Source organism: Aythya marila (genome assembly GCF_965140915.1).
Source record: "Aythya marila genome assembly, chromosome: Z".
Taxonomy (NCBI): domain Eukaryota; kingdom Metazoa; phylum Chordata; class Aves; order Anseriformes; family Anatidae; genus Aythya; species Aythya marila.
The window spans coordinates 74,514,999-74,541,211 of NC_139080.1; the positions used below are offsets into that span (position 1 = coordinate 74,514,999).

A 26,213-nucleotide genomic window follows, 5' to 3' on the forward strand; every position below is an offset into this window, starting at 1 on the left:
TGCTCACTTCCGGCATCATGAAATGTGTTAGACTTTAATGCAGAGTGTTTATGGGCTAGCTGGGCTCTTGGAAAAGCAGTCCTTAGTCTCTCGACTTGTGATAACCTCCTTTTTATACAGCAATCTGATCAGTGTGTATTGGTAGTATTTTTTCTGTCTTGATTCACAGATGAATTAAGGAATACATGTACATGATAACACACATACTTCACAAAATACAATTACCCTCTGAAAAACAGGCTTTTTTTTTTTTTTTTTTTTTTTTTTCTCAAGGCATCTGATATTAAGTGAGGATGTCTGATTTGTTCTTAGCCTCCCAGGGACTTCAGACGGAGCAGTCAGATCCATATTTGACCAAGTCTCATGTTCAGCACTGTAACCTTGAGGGGGGTGGTTGTTGAAGCAGTAGTGGTTACAACAGTGAATACTTTAGCTCATCATCCTTGGTAAAGTACAAACTCCTTTTGACTGTGACCAAAATAGGAGAATTCTTCATACTCCATTTCACACAGACGCAAAAATTGAAGAACTCAAGTGAAAGTGAAGTATCTTATTTGACCTAACCATTCCGGGATAAACTGTTGACAAATAGGAAGGAGAAATACTATTTTTAAACTGTAGATATAACAGGAAAAGTTTAGCATTGTTTAGGTGATCTCAGATGCCTCTGTGTGAGCAGCCAACGTGATGCACAGGAGGCCCTTGGCCTCCCCAGTAGGTTATGTATGCCCCAGACAACCACCATCCATTAGTTCACCCCATGCACTTTCTGGCAGACAGACGACTTTGGCTGGATGAATGACAGGAAACAAAAGTTTTGTTCCAACCTTTCTGCACTTGACCCCACAGGGAGAAACTACTGTCCATGTTCTGATGCTTCCCTGCCAGTCTGACTTCTTTCTCTAAGAGAAAGGAGCAAGGAAACTTCATAAACCAACATATCACAGGAGAAAAACCCCATGCCCTCTAGGAATTCCTACTAGTTAGAGCAAGCAGAAGGTAAATATCTACATGCATCTGTATGGAGTGAATTAAATCACACCCTTCGTGGCATTGCTTTTACATACTGGTGACCTGTGGCTCTGCTTAGCAGTACTGCCACAGTGCATATAATGAGCTGCTTCATGAGCCAAAGAACTACCACCCCATGCTCTGTAACTCCTGGAGGGATTCACCAGCACCCGAGAAATGCCCACTCCCAACACCATGTGCATTCAGCTGCTGAGGGTTCTTACTGTGCAATTTGGCTTCTCTGATGTCTCGTGAAGGGTAAGCTTGTAAATGCATCTTTTCTCATTAAGGTGTCTTTTCTCCCAGTGTCTGCTTGTTCCCAGGAAGCTTACAGTAACTCACTGTCTGCTAGTGCCATTGAGATTCTCTAAAGCTCAGGCATGAAGGGCTGAAGTTGTTCCTAAGGTTCAAAGTCTCCGTGGGATGCACACGTTGTGCATCCACCCGCACCTAGTTTCCTTATGCTGAAAAGGTGATAAACACAGTGCTAGAATTAATTATTGACCTGCTTATAACCAGAGTGCTCGCAGTTCAATTAGGCTCCAAAAGCCATTAAATGCTTTGTTTTATATGCATTACATGAAAACAACAAGCTGATCTGACTTCAAACCTGCTTCTGATAACACAAGCTTAGTCAGGAGAGCTGGCTGTAGCTATTGTAGCCTGAGGTGGGACATGGTAGCTACACAGGTACATGTGGAAAATGGAAATCACCTGAGTATTGGTGAATTTCTTTAACATAAGGCCCTGGTTTTAAGTTGGCACACCCACTACAACTGAAATTTCACCGTCTGAAGTTGATAAAAATATGTGTGATTCATGGAGAGGTTCACAACAGACTCTAGGTTGTTTTTACAGCCGAAGAAAGCAACAGGCCCATCAGCTGCCTCGCCTGGGTTGCAAATGAAGGGGGATGAACACACTGCAGCGTGGTAGCCCTTGGTTCTCATCTTGGGTATTAACTGTAACATGGCCTTAGAAATCTACAGGATTTTGCACAGCCGTCCTCTGCCTTAGCGCTGCTAATGCTTTCTCTGCAAAATCCTTGTCAGTTTGACAGAAAGAGCTAAATCTATGCAAAGATACTTTATGATTTAACTGACACTAGCATGGTGAAAATCTGTTTGTTCTCTGGCACCTCAAAATCTCTAAGTCGGGTCTCATGGCTGTGATCCAGCCAAGCATTTAGTATTAATGTGCACTCTAAGCATGTGCATTGTCTTATCAGATGCAAGCATTTGCATAATGAAGAGCTATCATAGCAGAAATAGTCTGCATTGCATATATAAGAATTCATCTCTTCAGAAAGGATGTTGAACATCCTCTTTGCATGTACTTTTCATTGTTGCTCATCTTTAATAGAAAGCTTCTCTAGGAATTTTTTTTCAAATCAATGACCTGGGAGCAAAGATCAAGAAATGCCCCTGCAAATACAAACAATGCCAGTTTCAGGTTACTGTGAACTTGTATACATGCTGCACAAACCTTTCATAAGTTTGCATAGTGGTGTTTGTTCTGCGTTATTTTTGGAAGCTGGGTGGGGTTCCTCTTCTGCCAGACATTTCCAAATTTCTTTTCCACTCTGTGCAGGGCTCTCAGGCTATCCCATCACTTGGGTGGTATCTCTAGGCCTGTCTGCTGTTCCAAGGCTCTGACCTAACAATTGTTATGTTTAGACAACGCCTCTGGGAGTGAGTTTTCCTTCTCTGTCCATCTTTAAGATGGGTGGGAAACAGACTTGCGGCTCTCAGATATGCACAGCGCTCTGTTCTTGCTGACTCTGTCCAGGTTAGCCTGATGCACAAACACACTCAAGAACACAACTCCCACAGTGACAAGCTAGATAGGGCTCACAGCAGAACATGTCCCGCTGAATTAGCAAGTGCCCTGTTCTTTGATAAACTGCAAAGCTGCTCTATCTCATGTTTGTAGTAGTTTGAGGCACCTGAAGGAAGCAAGATTTTCCATCCTGGCACTGCTGAACAGCCATTGTAAAAGTATTGACCTGCTGACAAGTGGGGGAAACATTCCAGTTATGTAAACAGATGGGAAATATTTTCTTTCTCCAGCATTCCTAGAATAAGCTGGCTTTAACTTAGTCCATAACTTAACTTCTGTGTGTGGTGTTCCCATTACTGCCTCCAAACACGCAAACTGATTCCTTTACAGTCACCAGCTGTCAGCCACTGTACCGGGGGGTTTCACTGCATTCTTGTAAAAGCCATCAAAATGCTTTGAGAAGACTTCCCATGACCAGTTTGAAAATGCATTTCAAAGGATGTAAAACTACCATGCTGGGTGCGGCCAAACACTGCTTTGAGCAGCAGCTCATTCCCAACACTGGCCACTACTGACAGCTTCAGAAAATGGTGCCGCTGGACAAGTTAAAATATCCTGTAAAATGTCTCAGCTTCCAGCATCCAACAGCACAAGAACTTTTTGTCATAGCCACTACTGAAATTTAACCCGAAGTACTGAGCTTAACAGGCTTTAATAGCCATACATAGCTCTCTCCGCTGGATCTGCTGAACCTATTTTAACCATTTATATATTGTCCTCTAAAATATCCCATGCTAGGTGAGTTCTGAAGTTTAACTTCTGCAGCGTGTGTAGTGAAGAAGATGTCAAAAAAGAAGAAAGAGCTTATTTCTTTTGGTTTAATCTGGCTGCCTAACATTTCATGCCTAGTGCCTTTAGCACTTGAAGTATTAACAACAGTAAATTCTCCATGCCCTGCACTCACGCTTTGTACAGTTGCATTCTAAGCCATCACTTTCCCTGAAGCAAGAGTCACTTCGCATATTTAATGATTTTTCTGTTCTTTTGTTTCGTTTGACTTTGAAATGAGACAGGAGGATGGACATCTGATAATAATGTTGTGGATACATGACAGGTTTACACAGGGAAATAATGCTTTTTATTCTGTTCTCTAAGAGGAAGCTGAAAGGATTTTAGTACTAGATTAAAGGTTAGACTAGATGATCTTATGGGTATTTGCCAACCTGAATGATTCCATGAGTCCTTTTTAGTGATTTTTTTTTTTTTCAACATATGCAGGGACTTAAAATTCAAGAAGTGTAAGATAGCATGTAGTGTGCTCTGATATCTCTTCATTTAGACTGGATCTTCACCTGGACCACAACAGTGGAAGACAGGTGGAAATTACACTTGATATCAAGACACAGATTTGGTAGTTGCCTGGATTTTCATTTCTTGTACAGCTCAGGCTCAGTTCTTCACTCACCCATCCAGGAATGCTGCCTGCAATATAAGCTGCAACCAGTCCAAATCTAAACCCTACTAAACTGACTGCACCCTGCTAGCAAAGCTGTCACAGATTTGCTGGCTCATTAGCTTTTGAAACTCAGCTTTAATGAGTAACTGCTGGACCTCTGACCTGGATTGCACCTGCTTCACCTAGTCTTGGTTCTTTCAGATGCATTTCAGACAAAAGAGAGCAGAACAGACAACTTGATTCACCTATTTGCTAACTGGCATCAGCGTGGTCCTTAAAGTAAGGCTGTTCCAGCATGCCAGAGATAGCGAAAGCCCCACATACATAAACAAACACCTCGGAGTAATAAACTGATCCACAGGATTTCCTGCATTGTCCCTTTGGAGTCAGTTGGCTCATGAGGCTCCTAAGTAAGCAGGAAAAAGACAACCATCTCAGACAAAACCAGAGGTACTGCCATAAAACACACTCTGCAAGACCTACGTCAGCTGCAGTGGGTGTTACTTCACCTTTTCAACCTGTGATGAAAATTGAGAATACCAGAAAAAAACAGTGGTCCAGGAAGCTTGATGTATGTGGGTGTCAGACCGTGCTCAGAAGTAGCAGTTCTACTTTGGCTCCAGTATTGGCATTTCTACTGTAAATAAATTGCAGGCAATATATTATGAAAATTTGCTTTTTTTGGTGTGCACCAGAGTTGCATTTGGCATGAACACACAGAAGCAAGGGCCATGCTCTCTGATGTTGGACTCTGTACTCTTTCTACTGCAGGCACAGAAAGCTGCACTGATGGGTGTATTCCTGTCCAAAATGTACACATCTTTTGAAGCTTATCTGAGTAGCACATAGCGTTATATATACAACTGTCTGCAGTAATTATTGAAAAATTAATTGATTTGTGGAATGGCAATGAGATGCTACCTCTCTTATGCCTCTTTTATTCCTGTTGGATTTTCTTTTCAAAACAGTAACATTGCAAAAAATGATGATCCCTTTCCTAATTTGGAGCTGAAATCTGATGGCTTTTTAAATCCATAGTAAACACTCACTTACTACAGTGGGTTTGGCATTTGACAGTAAACCTGATTCTCAGCCTGAGGTTGTCTTAAGGGATTCTGGACATCCACATGAAGCTGCATTTTCACAAAGAGAAGTTTATAAACAAGCTCAGAAGAGCAGCATGAAGGCAATAGTGCCGTAAGCTCCTTGATCCTGTTTCTATCAACAGATACACTAGATAAGTGTTTGCTGAACTACTAAGAATAGTTCTTGGTCCATTTAAAGCCTCCAGTAATACTTGGATGGAGTAGCTGGCCATGTGAGAGGTACAGGTTTTCATTTGGATTTGCATGGGCATGTGCACCTATGGAACCAAGCCAGCACACCTTATTCACGACACTGCTCCGCACTCAGTGAGAGCTGTTGTGTCTAAAGGGTCAACAGAGCCGTGTTATTTCCTAGCCACAGAGCTTTTGCAACCTGAACAGATCCCTCAAGCTTTTCAAGCACTCTTAAATATAGGATTAAGGTAGCAGACACAGACTGCATATTTCCCATGACTCCCTGGAAAAATGGTGTGCTAGACACAATATAAATTTAAAAATACTTGGAAGGCAAAAGTAGAGAAGCTTGCCAGAGGATGACTGTTTCACAACAGCCCTCAAGGTTTCAAAACTTGTTTTCGATGTGTGCTAGAGGAAAAGCAAAGCTCTTCCAATGCTTTCAGGAAGTGGAATCATGACCAAATGGCCCTCCCCAGACACAGAAGCCCAGGGTGGGCACTCCCCACCTCTCAGCAGAAAATTTGTCATGTTTGGTTCTAGAATCCTCTTGAATTTTGTGAAAGACTTAATCAAAAAGTTATGTTTTCTTAAATGAGGATGGAATTTTTCTTTCTTTGAAAGCCCTTGGGTAAACCTCTCAGCTCTAATCCCAGTGTCAGCTTGCTGAACCACAGCAAGGTGGGGAATGCGCCACCACACAAGCCCTGACCCGAAGTCCAGGATGGCAATAACAACACTCATTATTAATTAAAGAAATATTTCCTTACGTTAAATGTCTAGCCGTACATTTATAGCCTGAATACAATTCTCCCTGTTCTCCTTGCCTGCCCAAAACAAACAAACAAATCCTGTGCTGAGTACAGCATGTAGAAAACTCATGTCAGAAGAGCAGAGCCATAAACTTTACAGAAAGACACATGCTGTTTGTGCTGCCCTTATCTGTTGTTGAAGTGCAGGAGCGCAGTGCATTTTGCATGTTCTGCATGTTCATATGTTCTGTGCCAGAACCTCTGCTGGTGAAAATAAGTGCCTTGCCATTTAACCTTTTGCCACAACTATGCAGACTATTTAACAACCCAGGCCCAGGAAGTTGAATTTTCTAGGCATGTTTTTGCAGTGATTTTAGCATTTTTATGTGTAAGTGGTCAAATCCGTCCACGTTCAAAGCCCGGGAAAATAAATGCGCTTTCCCATTATGTTTTGTGTGACTGTTTAAGATTGTTTCATGAAACAATAACCAATATGATTTTCCAAGGTCATGTGCATGTTAGTGACAGAATTCAAATATAAAATGTCAGTGTACTCTTAATTAGGTCAAGATGTCTGAGCAAAATTCCTTCTGTCCAAAGCATCCTCTTTTTCCTGTGTAGGGTAATTAAAATAAATGATGCCCATGAGAAAAGCCATGCTCTATCACCAAAATACCATTTATCTAGATAAGCTTCAAATCCCTCCATCCCTTCTTGTTTTGTTCAGATAAAGTTCATCTGTCTTTATTTGCAATTGATCTGGCTTTGCTTAAGCATAGTGTAGTGCTTGCTTTTTTTTTTCTTTTTTTTTTTCCACCTCTGTAGCCTCCACAATTAGGTTTACATGGTTGAAAAAAAAAGAATCCTTAGCCCTTTCTGTTTCCCAGCTCTCTTCAAGCTCTATCTTAACTGCTGTTGCTAAGCTTGGTGGCCTCATTAAGATCTGAAATCCAACGAGAAACCAACAGGTCCTTCTTCACACCAGATCAATAAGATGTATCAGTGGTTAGATGACAGGGAAACACCACACTTTTCTCCTATGTACAGCAGTGGACAGCACGTTTCACTCCAGTTGTGCAGGTGGAGTTGTGCCAAAGAGACAGGAAGAGGATGAACGTGATTTGAAATGCACCAGTATTTGTTTTTGTAACAGATACTTCAGTTCATTTTCTTCCTTCCCTGTATTTACATTAGAAAGTACCTCCTGCTGCTTTTTATAGGATGGTTCATGAGCAGTATTCATTATTTATATCTACACATAATTGTATATTCAACACCAAAGAGGACGGTTGACCCTAGCCTTTAAAACAAGAAAAGCAGCCTCCCTTCTTTCCTATCATCATGAGTAAACAAAACTAGCCTCTACCCTTACAGGGAGCTGTTTTCTTTACCTCTTCACAGCTTTCCAGGAGTTCATCGTCCTTGTTCTACTCTGTGTTGTTTTTTTCTGAGCTGCTCAATTTGGGGTTTTCACCCAAAATGTTATAACTCCAGAACCTTTATTGTAAATGTGTAAATGTGCTTGCAGGAGAAAGAAGAACAAATAAATAATAAAAGGGAAGGGATGGGTGAAAGAAGAAATTACATTTTCTTCTTTCTATTTAATGGAGAAAGAAAAGAATACTAATTCTAAATATGGACATTAACTACATTTGTTATTTTGAAAGCTCTTGCTTGCTGGTCTGTGACATATGCAGCTGGTAATAAATCCATAAATATTAGTATTTGAAATGAGAAAGTTTTATACCTCAAACTACTATTTTTGTGGAAAGGAACACTTTCGTAATCCTTCACCCTTTCATGAAGGACAAAAAGCAGTTTCCATCATTATCTCCCCTCTAGTTCTGCAAACTTTACTTAAGGAGTTGGAACTTTCCATTCTTTTTCTAAATCCAACCTTTTATTGGCTTCAGTGAGAATTTGAGCTGTCACTGAACTTGGCTTTCATTCAAAAGAGCTTTTTTGTCATGCATGTCTTTCCTGACCAGGGTTACATATCTGAACTGGAGCGTTAAATGACTGTATGCATATCAATTCCTTCATTACTTTTGTCGGCATGTTGGCAGCTCCTTCAGCTGCCAACTCAAGATTGCATAGGACAGAACAAAGGAAAGAAGACAAACTGATAAATTTGGTATTCACAGATCTACAGAAGTTGAAGAAACATGTGCAGTACCATAACTCAATCATTTTTAAGGACATCACAGTAGTAAAATGCGCTTTTAGAGCTCATGGAGCAGTAGAATTTTCCTCTTCCCTCCTGTCTATATTTTTTTTTCTTCAGTATTTTAGAAGCTCAGACAATACTTTAAAAAGCATGAGAATGTACTTTGCACTTCTGTTTTTAACATTAAAAATTTCTCAAGCTGTAATAAACAATGTATATTTGTGATACATTTTATTCCCTTTTCTTGTATTTATCTAAACACAAGAGTGGTATACAGCTAATCTGGTTACATCTGCAAGTGGAACAGGAAAACCTGCAAAATTTCCTAGTCATGTAAATGGGAAAACTCCTAGAGGGAACAAAAGGTTTTGACTCTTTCTAGTTTTTGAAGGGCTTAACACCTCATGAGAAGGAATCTCTAGGGAAAGAAAGATTTTTTTTTTCTAGGACTGTGTAAGAGATCTGGAAATAGTTTGGCACTTAATTGTCATTTACTTTGTTCCTGTCGTTTTAAGTAACTGGGATCTGTTCTGATTTTTTTGATCCACATCCCCATGTCTCATTCATCCTCATCAACAATATGGAAAGAAGGAAAGGAAGAGAGAGGGAAGGTAAACTGCTGCTAGCATGGCTCTGTCCCAGGGAAGCTGAGAAAAAAAGTGGATTTATCCTCAGCAAAAAGCACCATTTTGTGGCTAAACCCTAGTGAACCTGGTGTGCTCAAAGGTAATTGGTTTACATACATGGCTAGGTGCTATGCATACAAAGTCAGTCAATTAGCTGTAAAGAGTTTACATATCCCATGTTGATTTGGAAGGGCAGGGACTGTCACTGATGGATATCTGCCCATTCTTGAAGGTAAAGACATTGAAAACTGTATATACCCATAGACTAAGGATTAAGTAATAGAATTGTTATTTCTGAAAATACTACTCTTTCCTGTTGAAACATTAGGATGTGATACACACTGTAAACACCTTAACCAGCTGTGTTGATCAAGAGTGGCTCATGGGCTTATGCACAAACAAAACAATGTAGGAAAAAAAAAATTTAAAAAGAAGCAATTCTTGGCATTCTGGACTAGAGAATGTATCTCTCATGGAATAATTTTGAAATTACTTGCAATTAATTGTATAAAAATAGGCAAAGAGTGTAAGCAAGAAGTTTTTTGGTGTAAAACATCAATTAAGTTGGGGTGAAAGGAGCTGCTCTTTTTGTTCATGAAGAGAGGTTACAAACCAATTATGTTCTCTTCTGACACTTCTGCTGATGTCGACGAAGATGTTTTAGGGACTGTATCTAACTAGGAATCCTACTATTACTTTGTTGTCTCCTTCTGTGAATCCTGGTGTATTAAAGAGATATCCAGAAAGTGTTCCCAGTTGTTTGGTGTAAATACAAGTGTAGCTTCGGGCCAATATGGGTAGAGACCTGTAGAGATGCCTCCTGGTGTCTGGGGATCTCAAAGAGCTCTTTGAAAGTACTGACTGAAATCTGGTTATTGAGTACTGATATCAGGGTATTACGCTGATACGCTTAACAGGAAGGGCAAAATTAAGAGCATATGTTTTATGTGTACATACAAATGATGAGGATGGAAAATATAAACATTACATTGGGAAGGGAAATTGAAACCACAAACTAGTGGGAAAGAAAATAGCAAAAGAGAGCCAAAGTACCTCTTTCTACACAGTGCATGATCCAGGCCTTCTGTCCCTACCTCATGACTACTAATCAGCCCTGGCATTTCTCCCCCACAGTGTTTGAATGGGTATTTACAAACTATATTTATATCTTGCTGGATATAAAAAGCCTCTCCACACTGCACTGAGTGATTCCATCACATGTTTCTAGTAAAAGCAGGTGCTTAAACCTCCACTCTTATGATATTAAAGGGCTTGATCTCAGGTGACTTGAATCTGATAGGTTCTTTTAGAAGCCAGTGGGACTTTTATCAGGACCCACCATAAGTCATCTAGAAACTGGGGCTGAAACTGATGATGAAGATAACAAAGCTGCAAGCAGCAGTAGGTTCTCGCTTGGTCATGCAGCAGTATTTAGCACATAGACACCATAAAAGTTCAGTAATCTGGTATGGACAAGAATAAAAGACTGTTGAAGCAGAATGAAGGCTTTCTCTACTGGCTGCCGTCACCCAAAGCTCTTCCCTTTTCAAGCCTCTTTCCTTCTCCACAGTGCTTGGTACAGAGGCAACCTTTGTCTTCACAAATGACCACATCACAAGAAGAGTGGAAAACCGTACATGAAATCTATCCCAAAGCCTGGTGTCTAATGCAAAGCATAGCAGGGTCTGAAGTCACATAAATTTCAGTGAACAGAGGACTGAAGGCCACAATGAAATCACAATTTCTTAAAACCACAGTTTCAGTTCTCCAACAAGAACAGAACACCACATACACATAAGTAGAACACCTTTACAAAATGGAAGAGTACGAGCATTGAGTTGGTAGACATGACTCTCCAACATGACTTAATAGTTGCATGCCTTAAGTAATTTAAGGAAAATAATAATAATAATAATAATAATAATAATAATAATAATAATAATAATAATAATAATAATAATAATAATAATAATAATAATAATAATAATAATAATAATAATAAAGCTGATCTACTCCCAACAATAACAAAAACAGGTTTTATATAGGATACAATAGAGTATACCCACCATATTTATTTGATGACTTTTTCCCCAAGATTTGTCAATGAATATTTGTCAATAGCACTGTAATTACATTTTTTTCAAAGTAGTACCTCAGCTTTTAGTGCAAGTGGTCTATTGGCCAATGTTGCAATGCTTATCTTGTACCATATACTCTGTAAAAATGTACTTAACTGTTTGCTTTTTCCTGTCGTAATTAACCTAATTTCATTCCCTATAGCAAGAAAAGGTAAAGTCTAGGTTTTGGATTAGGAAAAGTTGGAGTCATGTAGAAAAAGAACACCTGGATGTCCCTTTATGAAAATTATGAGTAATGGAGGAGGCCTTTCCTTTTATCTATTTTTTTTATGAAACTGTAAAAGTAGAACTCTTATTACAAATTAATTTCCAAATTATACAAGAGTTAAAGGAAAAGCAGTTGGTAATAAAATGTAAAGTATACATGGATTTTCAATAGAATAAAAACATACAAAAAAAAAAAAAAATAATGATCAGTTTCTTTGTCAGCTTTAGCTGAGGATCTTGCTTTTCCTCTTGAGAAAGTTCATCCAATAGCAAAAATCTAAAACAAAAGCAATGATAGCATGCATAAACTGAACTAGGTCTACCCAACTTCTGCCTCCTTTGTGGTCACACAATACTGATTTGCTCACAGAAGCTCAAGCAAATCTTTTTGACAAGTAGACAAAATACAAGACCACAGAAAAGGTAAACAGCAAGATATAGAGGGAGACATGATTACTTACAGAATGCAGACAAAGAGCGAGGCAGCATGCAAAGCATATGGTTAGTCATGGTGCAGATGCATCTTCATGCACCTTAGGGCCATCACATACATGGGCATGTCTGTGTGAGGACAGAAAGACAATTATTCACTCTACACAACAGAAAACAGCTGTAACATTTAGATGATTTCATTCAGATTCATATTTGAAATTCTGAAATGGTGTCAGCTGCCATGGCTTCGTTGGTTTCACTGATTTCACTGATTTCCAGAATAAATTCAAATTTGGGGGGTCTCTCTTTCTTACTTAGCGCTTACTCTGGCAAAATTCCCATCAGTAATGGATGGGAATTATGCCTGAATATGCATGGAAGGATTAAGTCCAGAACAATCAACCTCCGTTTGAATTTCCTGATGTTTGTTTCTTTTTTGCTGAAATTTTAATATTATTTAGCTTTTGTTAATCATACAGGAAAGGAGACAGACACTTTGGATGGTTAAAGTTAGAGGACATACGCTAAATGTCACTTCAACCAGAAACAAATTCACATGAGTCAAATGGGTCAGACTGCTAAAAGAAGTACTAAGCTTACTTCAAACACCTTTCTGGTTTAACTGCTGCAAATATCTTTAGTGTGATTTCAAGTGGGTGAGGGAGCCAAACCCAAAACACAGTGTGTCCTCCTTTCTGTTTGTCTGTGCTCCTGACAGGCTGCTGAAGTGGACGTGGCAGGGTTGTGTGTGTAAGTCCAAGAAAAGGTTTGCAGGCTCTGGAGGCACTGAGTACCTGCTGTCAGGACAGAAAGGATGCACCAGATGTCATGAAGAGGAAGAGAAGGGAGCCTGATGCTCTCCCAGCTGTCCCAGTGTTGTGACATGACCGCTGGCTGGGATGTCCCACTCCTGTCCCCAGTACCACAGAAAGGAAGACGTAGCTGGACCTTCTCACTGCTCTTGCCCTCACTTCAGTTCTTTCCTGTTCCCCTTCCAGCACACTGTGCTCAGTGTTGACTACTCCTGCTGTCCCTGAAGTCATGCGTTTTCCTGTAGGCACACGCTCTCTCTCCAGCCTTGTTTATTTTCCTCCCCTTGGTGCTGTGGTTTTGAGGGCTCTTTGTCCTAGATGTGTATCACAGTAATTCTGAAAATATTTCTACTTCTCATGTCTTCAGTCCTGGTCTGGCTTCATTTCAGAATAATATTTTGAGTAACATGCACACAAGCTCTCAGACTGAGGGAGAGTGATGTATGAACTCAATATGAGCCATGCCAGACTAGACTAAGGCTCTGTCTACATTTGAACCCTCTCTCCATCTGACACATTTTAGGGAACAGTTAAAATACGGACACGTTAATACTCTCTTAAAATCTGGGATATGTAACTCCAAGTTTTCAGAGGTGGAAGTTGATGCTTTTTCACATTTTTTAAGCTTTGGATTTATTTTTATTCCATGCATAAAATTTCAATTGCTTGAAAATGTATACCTTGAATTATTTCAATGGTATTTTTAAATAAATTAGATATATTTATTACTGTTTTTTCTACAACTAAAAATATGGTATCCATCGCATTATGTGAGTTGGACTTCAACGGCTTAGGTACACACTGTGGTGCAAAGCATCTCCTTCTAAAACACATCCTCAACCTGTTCACGTAATTCCTCTTAATCTTTGCACTGGAAGCAACAGTGGAGTCACTCCCTATTCATCACCTCTGTTTTTCTCAGGAGTTACTACCATCTGTCAAATTCTTTAGCCTATCAAATCTCTTTTCAGCTATCTCTTTTCCAGGCTAAAGATCTTTTCTTGTCTGAGAGGGGAATTTTCATGATTATCACAGTACCATAAACACGTCTAACGTATTTGATCTTCATGGGTGATGATAAATATTGTGTGAATTTTAATTAGGAAGCCATAGCCCTGAAGACTGGACCTCTTTCTTATCCACACAAATTTATACTTCTCTGCTATTGAGCTTCAGTTTTGGTAGGGAAGACCTGCTCCACACACCCCAAACCTTTTCTCCTTGAATCTTTGGCACCTCTGGAAATGACAGAGCTTTAATCCCCCCTTCAGAAAACCACTTTCCAAACATGGACCATTTTCAAGACCATTTCTGAAGCTCTTTGGGCCCTTTTTGAGAAAGCGAAGAAAGTTTGGAAATTTACTCTGATCCTTTTAGAGCAAAGTCTTGTTTTGTGGGGTTAGTGCAGAATACCCTGTGAGGTAGCTGAGCCAAAACTGCACACTGTAAGTAAGCAGAGTTAAAGACTGCCAGTGATTTTGTGTTTCAAGGTTATAATACACAGCAAGTTTTGAAATAATAACCTTTAAAAGTCTATCTACCAAAACTATTTTTAACAGTATTAAACTATTTAGGAAAAAAAAAAAAAAAAAAGTCCTAAGCAACCATTGCCCTACAGACTTTACTTGTATCTTCTGTCCTTCCACACTAGAACTTTCAAAGCCTCCAGTTTCCTTCTATTTGAACCTGCCTTTTATGATCAAAGAAGTCTTTCACAAGTTCCTTACATTTAATATCTGCCTAGACCTTTAGAAAAATCATGCACATATTTTGGGGTATAGAATATGCTAAAATTCAGTCACTTCAGACAAAGCATGTTTCATGAACTCCCGTGAGATTAGCTTAGAAGTGTACTCAACATCTGCTGCACAGACGAAGACCAGCAGATGTTTTGATTTTGCCTACCTTTTTTTTAAAAAAAAAAAAAAATCTTGGAAGCTCGCCATATGATATTCTTAGTGTGCACTGGGCTTGTCCACAAGTGAATATGAGATTCCTATGACTAAACTTTGTCGTTGTCTGAATACTGCAAAGCAATATGAATCTTGTTTTTCTTTTTTTGTAGCTTGAACTCATAACCCATAGCTTGGATCACTCAAACGCTTGTTTGCTCTGCTGAAGACTAAAACACCCATCTCCTTTACAGACCTCTGCCTGAAAGTAGAAACTTTTGGCAGACTGACTCTTCTCCTCCTACGTAATAATCTTTTTCCAAAGTCATGTGGACAGACACTTTGCCCTCATTTAAGGGCCATGTACTCTCTTCAGTCTGTGTCAGAACTCCCAGAGGTGTCAATGGGATTTGCATGCATAAATCAAAACTGACTACCCTCAATTTGTGTGTGTTTAAACAATTTATGTGGGAAGTCTGAACTCCAAGTTTCTAGTCCTGAACAATGTATCCTAAAATAATTTAAGCCAATGAATTTTTGCTGAAAGAATTCCAAAGTATCTATCCTAGCTTTTTAATGATAAGACAAGAGATAATTTAAAAGATGAATCTCTTTCCTCCTTTTACTTTTTTGAGGGCACTATTATTTTCACAGAAAATCGTTCATTTTCTCCATGCGTGTTTATTCATATTCTGTTTGAGCCAAAGACTGAGGCCTAAAATGTCAAAAAAATCACTCAGTTGTTATTTCCTAGCTTTCTTTTCAATACTGAATGTAAAATACATCCTGATCTCTCCTCCACACTCCTTTTAAGCACTACCACTAAAAAAATATCCGATGGTCAGGAAGTGCTGAGGCAGCATGTGCCAGCAACACATCCTACTGGAGGGAGCTAAAGGGCAGGCTCTGCTCTGCAAGACCACATTCCTGCCTGCTCTTTGTCATAGTTTGGGGACAGCAAATGAAAACCATAACTAGGGCTGTAGGTAGTAAGCCACTGGCAGCAGTGGTTCTGGGAGGGGAAGGTTTCAGGGGTGAGGAGAGAATTCACTTCTCTGCACTCAGGAGCTGGACCTGACCTCTCTTCCCTTCCTCCCAAAGGTACAAGAGGAAGGAGAAAGAAGCAACTTCCCAAGGCTCCTTCTTCCTCTTCCTCCACCTTTCCCAGAACAGCTCTGCTGCTCTCATCCACACCAGAAAGATGCTGGAGACCACCTACCAGTGACTGCCCACAGGGCACTTCTGTTACTGAGTTAACGGTGCCCCGGGAGGCAGATTTCAGAGGACATTTTCTAAGAACGCGAGTATTTCCCATTCTATAAGCACTGTTCCTTCTAGCTTTGCTCCTCCCACGCAGTCTTAAACACCTCCAAGTTGAAGCACTTCCTGGCATCTGCAAGGGAAGTGGACAGTACAGGGTAATCCCGTAACCCTGCCTGTGGCTGAAATGGAAGGGTGTCTGGCTCTGCTGGCTCCATACTGTGTGACGTTTCCCCAGATGGATGCTCTGGTGAGCACAAAGGGAGACTCAGAATAAGCTGAAGTAACATCAGGTTCTTATTTCTGTTCTAAAGCTGTCATTTTATCTCTAGCTTAGATAAAATGTAGAATGCTGCAAGTTCCCTGCAGAGGACTTAATGTTTCAGCTGTGGCTGTGTTTCCACTGTGGCATGAAGTCACTCACTAACAGAACATCACTGCAGTAAAAACAAAAGTGACCTGCATTCCTCCAAAAATTGTAGGGTATGTGATACTGTGGCGTTGCCTCTGCAGGCACGAATTCTGTGTGGGTTGAACACAGGGATGTATTCCGTCCAGCTGTATTTGGGGGAACGCAAAGGGGGAGGAATATAATGCTTTCTTTCTCCATATTTGGAAAGATGCTTGGCCATGTTTCATTGAGTAATTCAACCAAAAAGCTATTTGGCTAAAGGACAGCAGTCCTCAGACTGTTTGTTTGCAGAAGGGCTTTTAACTGGGGGTAAAGACTTCCCTTTTGTTTAGTAAGCAGGGTGGTGTTAAATGACCATATGATCTTGTGGGGAGACAGCAAAGAATTACTGGAATTCGTGAAGTCTGTGGATTTTATTAAGACAATTAAAGAGATACAGGAATGTGATTGTAAAAAGTAGTTGAAGTTCAGCTCTTAAACTTGCCTTGTCCGGAACAGTCAGCCCTCCTTTGCCACATGGCAAGGGCACTTTAATAACAAGATCTAGCATTTTTCTCGTTACCTGCTGTTTTGTAATAGAACAGAATCACAGCCCAACACCGCCTTCTCGTGCACGTTGTCACCAGAAGCAACACGAAACCTGCGTTATCTGTTCAGGCAGAGAAGCCCAAAGCAGATATTCTGACCTTCAGGGACGCTCGAAGTGGGAAAAACTCCTTCTGCTCTCCACTTCCCCATCTGCTACAGATCAGCATGAACCAAAGCACAAATAATATGCATGAATACAACAGGGAAAAGACCATCAAAAGCAGAGAGCTTAAGCGTATCAACATGGAAAGGATTTGTAAAGAACTGGCAGGCAGGCTTGGAGAAAGCAATTTCATTACAACAGAGATTTCCACTGGAAATGGTGGCTTCAGAAAAGCTTAGTGAACATAAGAGTGAACAGAATTCTTGCTGCTTACACACACACACCCTCCTCCATCATCTGTAAGATGACCTTTTCTCTTACACGCACAACCCCTTGGACAAAATACTTTCCTGAGGATATCGGAGGTGGAATCCAAGCTTTGCAAAATTCAGTTTATTCCAGAAATCAGTCTCTTGTTCTCTCAGTTCAAATCACGATAGGAACGCGCTGGAATACTCTGGACGCTGCGTCCTCAGTCTTTCCCCCATACAGTTAGATCATGTTTATTACAGATGCTGGTGTTTCACAGTATCACATATTTATTCAGTGTCTGCTCTCTGCGTAACAGGGTTGAATCCCAATGATTTTAAAGGGAGTTACCTGTGCCATACACAAGGGAGAACACACGAGGAAAGTTTTTCACAGGTTACAGGTCAGTGATTCTTTTTGAAGTCTTTGGCAAGCGAATAATCCATGTATCTAAAGGAAATTTTCCTTTACCACTTCAATTTTCCTGGATTTTGCTTCATGTCAGTACCATGAGAGGGTTTGACACTTGCATCCCATCAGAGCTTAGCTTTTTTTCACCTGTTTACTCATTTTCTACTCTGAACTGACTGTGTGACAAATATGTTTACATCTTGAACTGATGACTTCACTTTGCTACTCTTATTTATAAGGGCATCTTATACAGCAAATACAGCTTTCAGGTGAACCAGTAAGAGCTTCTGTGCAGAGTGATTGCAGGACCCCCGCAACCAAGGAGAATATGCATTTTCACAAACTGTGTATCAAGGGCTGATTTATAATTGCCCTGTTATTTGGGGGAGGGAGGTGTCAGTTCCAATGAGACTGATGAGACTGAAATGAACTGCTGTGTTTTCACACTCGGTCATTCCCGACTGTGGTCTGTCCTGCTGGCAGTACAGGAGGTGCATATGAAAACTGACCATCAACATGAATCATTCTTCCTTTGCTAATCATGTCTCCAATTCATCCTCCTTTCCTTTGCTTCTGAGTCCCACAGCGCATTATAAATCTGAATCTGATTAGTGTTACAAAAACATGGGGAAAACAAGGGAACCGACAGTTACCTTGCCAACAAACTAAATTGGCCTAGAGAAAATTACTTGTTGATTATGACCTGAACACTCAGGACTAACAGGAACACGTGACAACTGCAATCATCCACTTTAGTTAGGAGCACCTTGTAGAAACCACACTTTCCCTCCACTTTCACCTCCTCTTCTTGGCTATACTTTTCCATCCTCCGTTCCAGGCTCCACAGAGACTGACACGGTCCCTAGCCCGGTATAATTTAGTTGAAGAGTGTTTTAAGGCATGCTGCTGGTGCTACTCAGACCACGCCGAATGCAACTGGGACGACATCTCTTTCATCCTCTAAAGAGCAACGGAGTAAAGCCATTTGCTGCGGGGTTTTGGTGGTCGTAGCGACTTCCATCCGCCCCCCTTGAAGACAGGAAGGTTGCCTGTTACAGCAGGGGCACGGCAGAGCAGCCCAGGCGTGATGCTGCAGCCTCGTTTCACTGTCAAAATAAATAAATAAGTAGGTAAGTAAGTAAGTAAGTAAATTTTACTGATCCACTCCATCACCTGCACACCCTTCGGGACCAAAACTCCTCTCCGCACGCCCCTCCAGCAGCGCCTGATTGCTGTCTCCTCTTCGAGCACTATGTGGCAAAAGCGCACCTCGGAAACCCGTCTTTTGCGAGGCACCCGGAGTGACCGCCCCGCACACCCAGCACCGTGCTGGACATCGATCGCATCGGTCGCATCGTTTCCCTCCCGAAACGCAGGGTGCCTCCTCTCGCGCGGCGCCTTGCCGTTTTGCAGGGGAATTTGGGCGCTGGGGGAAGCCAAAAGGAGCGATATTTGGGTGTTCCGTCGGCGGAAGAGAGGCGGAAAATTTCAATTAAGTTTAAAGGTGGGGGGTTTTGACTCGCAGACGTGCCGCTGCTCCTGCGGAACCCGCGACAGCGTTAAAGTGGCAAGAGAAGTTAAGCAAAAAAAGCAGAGGGAATGACAGGAAAGTGAGCAAGGGGAGGCAAAACACCGAGCAAGGAAAAACCCGGACAAGGACATTTCCCCACAAACCCCGAGCCCCCATCGTGGGCGGGGGGCCCCGGGGCTGTGCAGGGGGTGGGGGGGTCTCCTAGTGAGCTGCACGCAGCGGGGACCCCCCCCAAACCCAAACCCAAACACACCCACACCCACCGCCCCGTCCCGTGTCCCCCCCACCCCCGGCACCCATCGGGGCGGTCCGGGGCGGTCCGGGGAGGGAGGCCACGGGGGCGGGGGGGATTAAAGGGGCGCGGGTACCTGCTGGGGGCCGCCCTGCGAGGAGGTGTGGCGACGAGGGGGCGCCCGGCCGCCCTCCGCCCGAGCCGCCGGCGTTCGCCATGTGGCCGCTGCTGGCCCTGTGCTGCTTGGGGGGGCTGGCGCTGGCGCTGCCGCAGAGCCCCCGGGTGCCCACCTTCGCCTCGCCGGCTCTGGCTGCCCCTCCAGCAGTAGGAGCAGCAGCAGCGCTGCCCGACACGACGGGGAGCCGCGTGGAGCGCCTGGGCCGTGCCTTCAAGCGCCAGGTGCGGCGCCTGCGGGCGCGGAGCGGGCGTCTGGAGCTGGTGTTCCTGGTGGACGAGTCGTCGAGCGTGGGGCCGGCCAACTTCGCCAGCGAGCTGCGCTTCGTCAAGAAGCTGCTCTCCGACTTCCCCGTCGTGCCCGCCGCCACGCGTGTCGCCATCGTCACCTTCTCCTCGCGCAGCAACGTGGCGCCCCGCGTGGACTACATCTCCCGGCGCCGGCCCCAGCAGCACAAGTGCGCCCTGCTGGGGAGAGAGATCCCCGGCATCGCCTACCGCGGCGGCGGCACCTACACCAAGGGGGCTTTCCAGCAGGCGGCGGTGAGCGCCCGGGGGAGGATGCTGGTGGGGCTGGTGGGGAGCCGGGGTCTGGCCGTGCTGGGGGTCCGGAGTGGGGTTTTGCCCGTGGTGGGGCTTGGGTGTGGTGTGAGTGTGGTCCTGCGGGTGGTGGTGGTGCTCCGAAGTGTGGTCTTCCATGTGGTGGTGGTGTGGGACGTGATCCTCCCCGTGGTGGTACTGGCAGAGTGTGGTCCTTCCTGTGCTGGTGCTCTTGGGGGACTGTGGTCCTGCATGTGATGGTGGTGCTCTGAAATGTGGTCTTCCCTATGGTGGTGGTGTGGGGTAGGGTCCTCCTTCTGGAGGTGGTGGTGTGGGGAGTGGTCCTGCATGTGGTGGTGGTGGAGTGGCGTGGGATCGTCCATGTGGCGGAGGTGTGGGATGTGATCTTCCCTGCACTGGTGGTGGTGGTGGTGGTGGACTGTTGTCCTAAATGTGGTGGTGTGGCGTAGGGTCCTCCTTCTGGTGGTGGTGGTGTTGGGAGTGGTCCTGCATGTGGAGTGGCATGGGGTCTTCTGTGTGGTGGAGGTGTGGGATGTGATCTTCCCTGCAGTGGTGGTGGTGGACTGTGGTCCTGCATGTGGTGGTGGTGTGGGATGTGATCTTCCCTGCACTGGTGGTGGTGGAGCAACTCCATGTGGTGGTGGCATGTGGTCCTGTGTATGGTGATGGTGGTGGTGTGGGGTATGATGCTCCATGTGGTGGTGGTGTGGAGTATGGTCCTCCCCGTAGTGGTGGTAGTGTGTGATCCCCCATGCTGTGGTGGCGTGTGGTCCTGCGTGTGGTGTGGTGTCGAGGTGTGCAGAGCTACGTGGTGGCGTGGGACATGGTGTAGTCTGGTCAGGGCAACTTGTCACCATTATTCCATGCTGCCTGCGCTTGCAGGTCCTCTGTTCTCGGTTGCAGTTGCAAATAAACGCATGAAATGCGCTCTTTGAAGGAGCGTGGACGTGGTTTCAGAAGTGACAGAGATACATACGAGGCAAGTCTGGCATCTGCCTCCCTGCTTGGCAGTGGGATCCAGTTCCCCGATAGCTGTCAGCAGCCAGGGATGTCTACATACTGTCACCAGGTGACTGTTTCACTTGCTAATGACTGACATAGGTGCCCTCAGGCTGTGTGTCGCCTACCAATAAATAGAAGCATGCCCAGGAACGTTTCCAGGCGCTGGAATGGCACCGTCTGTGGTGTTAAGTTGTTACTCAGTCCCACTGCACAAGTGTGGTCAGGGCAGCTCCTGGGCATGTGCTGGCGCTTGAGCACGCTGGGGAGGATTCCCAGTAGACTCTGGTGGACAGCTAGTCTGCTCTGGAAGCTTTTTTATGAGGGTAAACTGTGCTGATCCTGGCCGTTTATCCTCTGTGTGCAAGAGTATTCCCAAGCAAGTCCTTTTTTTTTTTTTTTTTTGTATTTTTATGTGTAATTTCTGGTAGTGAGCTGTAGCCGATCATCAGTTGTATTTATCTTGAAACATCTTAGGCACTCATTTGTAGCTAGTGAGCGAGGCTGCAAGATGTCCATCAGCGCTGGGTTTATGAAGCTGGAAACGATTATTCTCTTCTTCAAATTTGGCAGCAGACAGGAAAACCATTTTCCAGTGTGCCCTGAGTTACACGTGGAAAACGTGCTTTAGGAAAAGACATTCCTGTGTTAGATCTTCCATTCTGGAGTCAAGATTTGATGCGTATCCATCTCAGGGATGCTGTGTGGAAAAAGTTAATTATAAAAGTTAAAAATGCTGCTACAAACAAAACATAAGGAAATGTTGCTTTCTTGGGCATGTGGTCCTGACTAATTACACCTTTGAAATGAAACAAACAAAAGTTCAGAAACCTACAATTTATTTTTATGAGCACAGCTAAGCTTTGTGGATACCACAGCATCGCTGTCATTTTACACTGTGGTCCCAGGAGAACAGGGGAAGAAGAACATTCACATGATGGCAGAGAGAATTGAGATAGAGTAACACGGTTAAATTTTGCACGGTTTGCTGACTTTTGGTTGAAGATGCTGTCCTGTGGTTTTGTTCAGTGTGTTGTCTTCATGTGAGACAAATTGCAGCTTCGGGGAATACTGTCCTTTCTAGGACTCTTCAGAGAACGGCTGTTCTATGTTTGAAATACCACTGCTGGAATAAATTTAGGGAAGTATTTTAAGTATTACAAAGTTGGTGTTCCCTATGGACTCTTATACTGCTGTCCTTTGTTTCTAACTGTCTTTTGTTAAAATTGATACTATTTTTTTTCTTTCACTTTCCTAAAATGTCACATTTTTATTCTTATACTTTAATGTGGGGTTTCTTCTGCTTCTAACCAGAATTCTCTGCTTGTTTTCCAAAACCAAAAGCATCTGCAAAGCATGGCAAACTCTAACAAATAGTTAAGTGTTGTAGTAACAGAAAACTAAGAAAATGCATCACTGCTATAATCCTGGCACTTACTCTCCATGGGTAGGTGTCAAAGTGAGTTGCTCAAGTCCATGACAGTTTTATGGAAAAATGAGTCACAGAGAGGGATAAATGAATTCTGTAAGGTCATCAGGCCGATCAGTGGCAGACCTGGGAGTGGGATGTAGTAAATGAAGAGGAGCATGATATACTTAATATTTACTGTAACAGAACCCGTGGCAGCAACACTCTTCACTTAACATCCCCTGAATGCAGAGCTACTCGGTTTCACCAAATGTTGCACGTTCATTCAGTGTCCATCTTCTGCCAAAAAATAAGGGGGTTCTCCTTGGCTCTGCAGTTTGTATCCTCTTTAGAGGTGCTTTGCAATAAACTTCTCTGAAGAGCTTCTGCATTTTTTCAGAGCTGTCCATGCTTTTGTGTTGACCAAACTTCAACAAAATTCCTAGCCAGCAGATTAAATACAAATCGTATAAGGTACGTAGAAAATGCGTCTTCGTACCACAAAAGACAGCAGCTACTATCAGTGTTTAGTTTTGCGACCCTGTTCGGGATTTCGTGTCACACTTGAGCTAGCAAGCATTAGATACGTTTACTGATGTAAGAAAGCCTGATATTTGTGTTCCTTTTCTCAGTGATCAAGGTGTCAGAGTTTCTGTTGCCATGGTCTTTTTTCCAGAGCTCCAGAGACAGGATTTAATTGCAGGTTTGGGAAAAAAACAATCTATTTTGTCCTATCTTTAGTTCATCCAAGAGGTTAATCCATTGCAATTACGTGTACCACAGACATCTTACGTTAGCTTCAGATTGCAGGAATTTGATGGTATGTTTGTTGTGCTTGCTGGTTAAAGTTCCCCTGTGAAGGCAACTTCTTCAGGCTTGGATTCTGACTGGTTTAATAACATTTCAAGGTGAGTTTTACTTAGCCATTATCAGTGTTGTGTTCATCTGCACACACACTAAAATGTTTTCGAATATAATTTTATTCTTTAAATTTAGTTTTCTACGTCTGTAGGAAGCAATACTCTTACACCTTCCTACTAGCTCATAAAGTGCGGTGGCCTCCAGGCTAACCTTCCAGATACTGTATATTTTTCTTCTTTTTATCTGGCTACTGACCTCATATTTACAGATAAGAGGTTTGCAGTTTTAACATTGTTAGCATATACAGCAGGAGAAGAAGGAACAGTAGGAAGCTGGGTACTGAATCTGGACCTTTGGCAAGAATCAGTCAAAACCCCTGTATGCTGCTTCTAAAACTAAATGATGAGAGAGCATCTACTTTGATATAACACAGGGTCTGCTTCAAGCAGTTGGAGTAAATAACAGCTTTGTTGGAGGTACATTTTTCTACGTCTTGCATTCCCAAGATGTTAGCACTGACTGTGAAATTTAAGATGCTGCAGTCCTCACCTTATGGCTGAAAGCTGTAGCTTGTTGAAGACTGAAAATGTATTCAACATTATCATCTATGCAATCAAATAAATGTGGCTTGCCCTATGTATATGTCTTGTGTGATATCTAGAGTAGTTAATACGAAAACAGGGAAAGAGTTCTGGCATGAAGTCATTCAAAGTTCAGTTTTAAGATCAACAAAACTTCCTTCAAAGGGCATCAATACATGTGGCTTGAGACTCATTTTCTTATTTGTATAGACTGTGCATTTTTAAGAAGAACAAATGTTGAGTTATAAAACAGACTTAGCATAACAAAATATCTGTTAAAGCAGTTATTTAGAGGTATGAACTTAGAGGCACTCCTTCCTGTAATGTGTATGTAACCAGAAATAGTGTAAGGAAGGGGAAGAAACTAAACTCACTCATTCAAAACTCTTTTGGCTCCAGTTTTTCTCGTCGTGAGTTGATGGGACAGCACAAACCACTTGCAGCAGATGTTAAGCAGATTGCTTTCTGCATTCTGGAACGCTGCAGGGCTGTTGCGACAGTGAGGAAATAGCTGAAGCAGAAATGAAGCAAGTACAAGCAGGCAGGCTTGAGGAAGTGGTCGTGCTGCTGTTGAAGGGATAAATCTAAAGCCCAAAGAGCTCCCTTTAGTGTGAAGTGCTGAATTTCCCAGATGTAGGTACCCAACACTCCCTATTCCAAAATCTCAACACCCTGCATGATTACATGAAAGTGTTTCTTCCCAGGTCAATCATGAAATAGAAATGGGACCATCATACTGGAGCAGGAACTTAATAGTATGTCCCCAGTGCCCAAGAACCTAACCATAGTCACAGTTACATGCATACTAGCCGAAAAAAAAGGGCTCTGGCTTTATAGCTGGACAATTTATATGGCCTGAAGCTGCACTGGTTGTTATGGGCTAAAAAAGATTAAAATAAAAATGATTTAAACTACTCCATGTAGCAGCCTTTTGACAAAATAGTAATAGCTTATTCTAAGAAGACAGGACGTGTTCTGTCTTCTGATGTAAGTAAGATGGCAATTCTTCAAAACTGGACTTGGAAGTTGTAAGCTGCAGTGCCCTTAAGCTAAAGTCAGAGGTTATGTGCCCATAGCCATCCCTAAATAGACAAGTTAATTTTTCTAAGCTGCTGGGCAATAGTAGCTGAGAAAGGCTCTGGTTGTTGCTCTGTGTTGTGACAGTTGTTATGTTAAAAAGTTGGGCATTTTGCTTTTGTAGTTCAGTTATGCACCACTGAAGTCAGTAGTATATGTAAGTGGAAGGTCTGCCACAACACCTACAGACTCAAGTGACACGTTTTCTATTTCTGACTGCATCTGGTCTTTAAAAATAAAATCTGGCTTTTGTATCTAACGTGATCTCAAGGGAGCATGACAAACAGCCAACCAGTATCACAGATTTGGTGTTCTGTTATCATCCAATTAACAAACATGAAAAAAAATGACCCTCAAAAGAATGTAAGCACATATCAATTTAAGATAAACAAATTTAATGCTTATTTAATTCTTGTTTAAATATGTAATGGTTGGTTTGTTTCTTCTATATGTCAGAAGCACAAGAGCACAAGATGCAGCATTGTTATCCACTAAGAACAGTTGGCCTACAATTTCAATGCATTTTCAGGTTCAATATCTCATTTTGAAATTAAAAACGGTTGAATCAAGAGGAACTGGAAAAAAAAAAGTCTTACCTTGTAACTGGTATGTATATTTTTTTTATGTGGAAAAAATATCATCTCATTGAGAAGACTTGCATTTAGAGTCATGTAAGTTGTCAGTTCACAAAAAATGTGCGTATGGGTTTTTATTCCAGTGACCTCTTCATAATCAGCAGCTGATAATGAGAGCAGGAGATGAGAGGGTGGCTTTGGTCAGATGGAGCTGACAAACTGTTTAACAGCAGTGGGCCTCTGTGAGTCCCAATACAGCCTTGGAGTTAAAGGTTATGGTAAAAAATACAGAAGTCAACCTGGTTTACCTCTGTGGCCACCTTTGAAATTGCTGAGCTGGTTGTTAACAATTACTGAGCAAACTGGGAGTGGAGTTCCTGTCAGCCAGCATTACGGTCAGCTCTAAATCACCACTTTTAATCGTTGTGGTGTTTGTGAAAAGTACTTGTCCTGCACACTGCAGTCTCGCGTAGGTTTTGCTCACAAGATTAATACAGTGGGGTCAGAGTCAGGACACACATCTGCACACTGTTCATTGTCTGTGGGCCTAGCCTGAATTGGGCCTACCTTAGAAATTTATGAAATAATTACATTTCTCTCTGCCTTACTGGCCAGGACTGGCAAAAAGTTCAACGTTTA

General features: G+C 42.5%; 1 protein-coding gene across 2 annotated transcripts in view; it reads left to right on the plus strand.

Moving 5' to 3' along the window:
• Positions 1-19,494: 19,494 nt before the first annotated feature.
• Positions 19,495-26,213, plus strand: part of SVEP1 (sushi, von Willebrand factor type A, EGF and pentraxin domain containing 1) — a 122,651-nt gene continuing 115,932 nt past the window's right edge. For both annotated transcript variants that reach the window (XM_082782918.1, XM_082782919.1), the window contains exon 1: positions 19,495-20,055. In XM_082782918.1, coding sequence (XP_082639044.1) covers positions 19,555-20,055 — 501 coding nt within the window. In that variant the 5' untranslated portion in view covers positions 19,495-19,554. The remainder of the gene's footprint in view (positions 20,056-26,213) is intronic.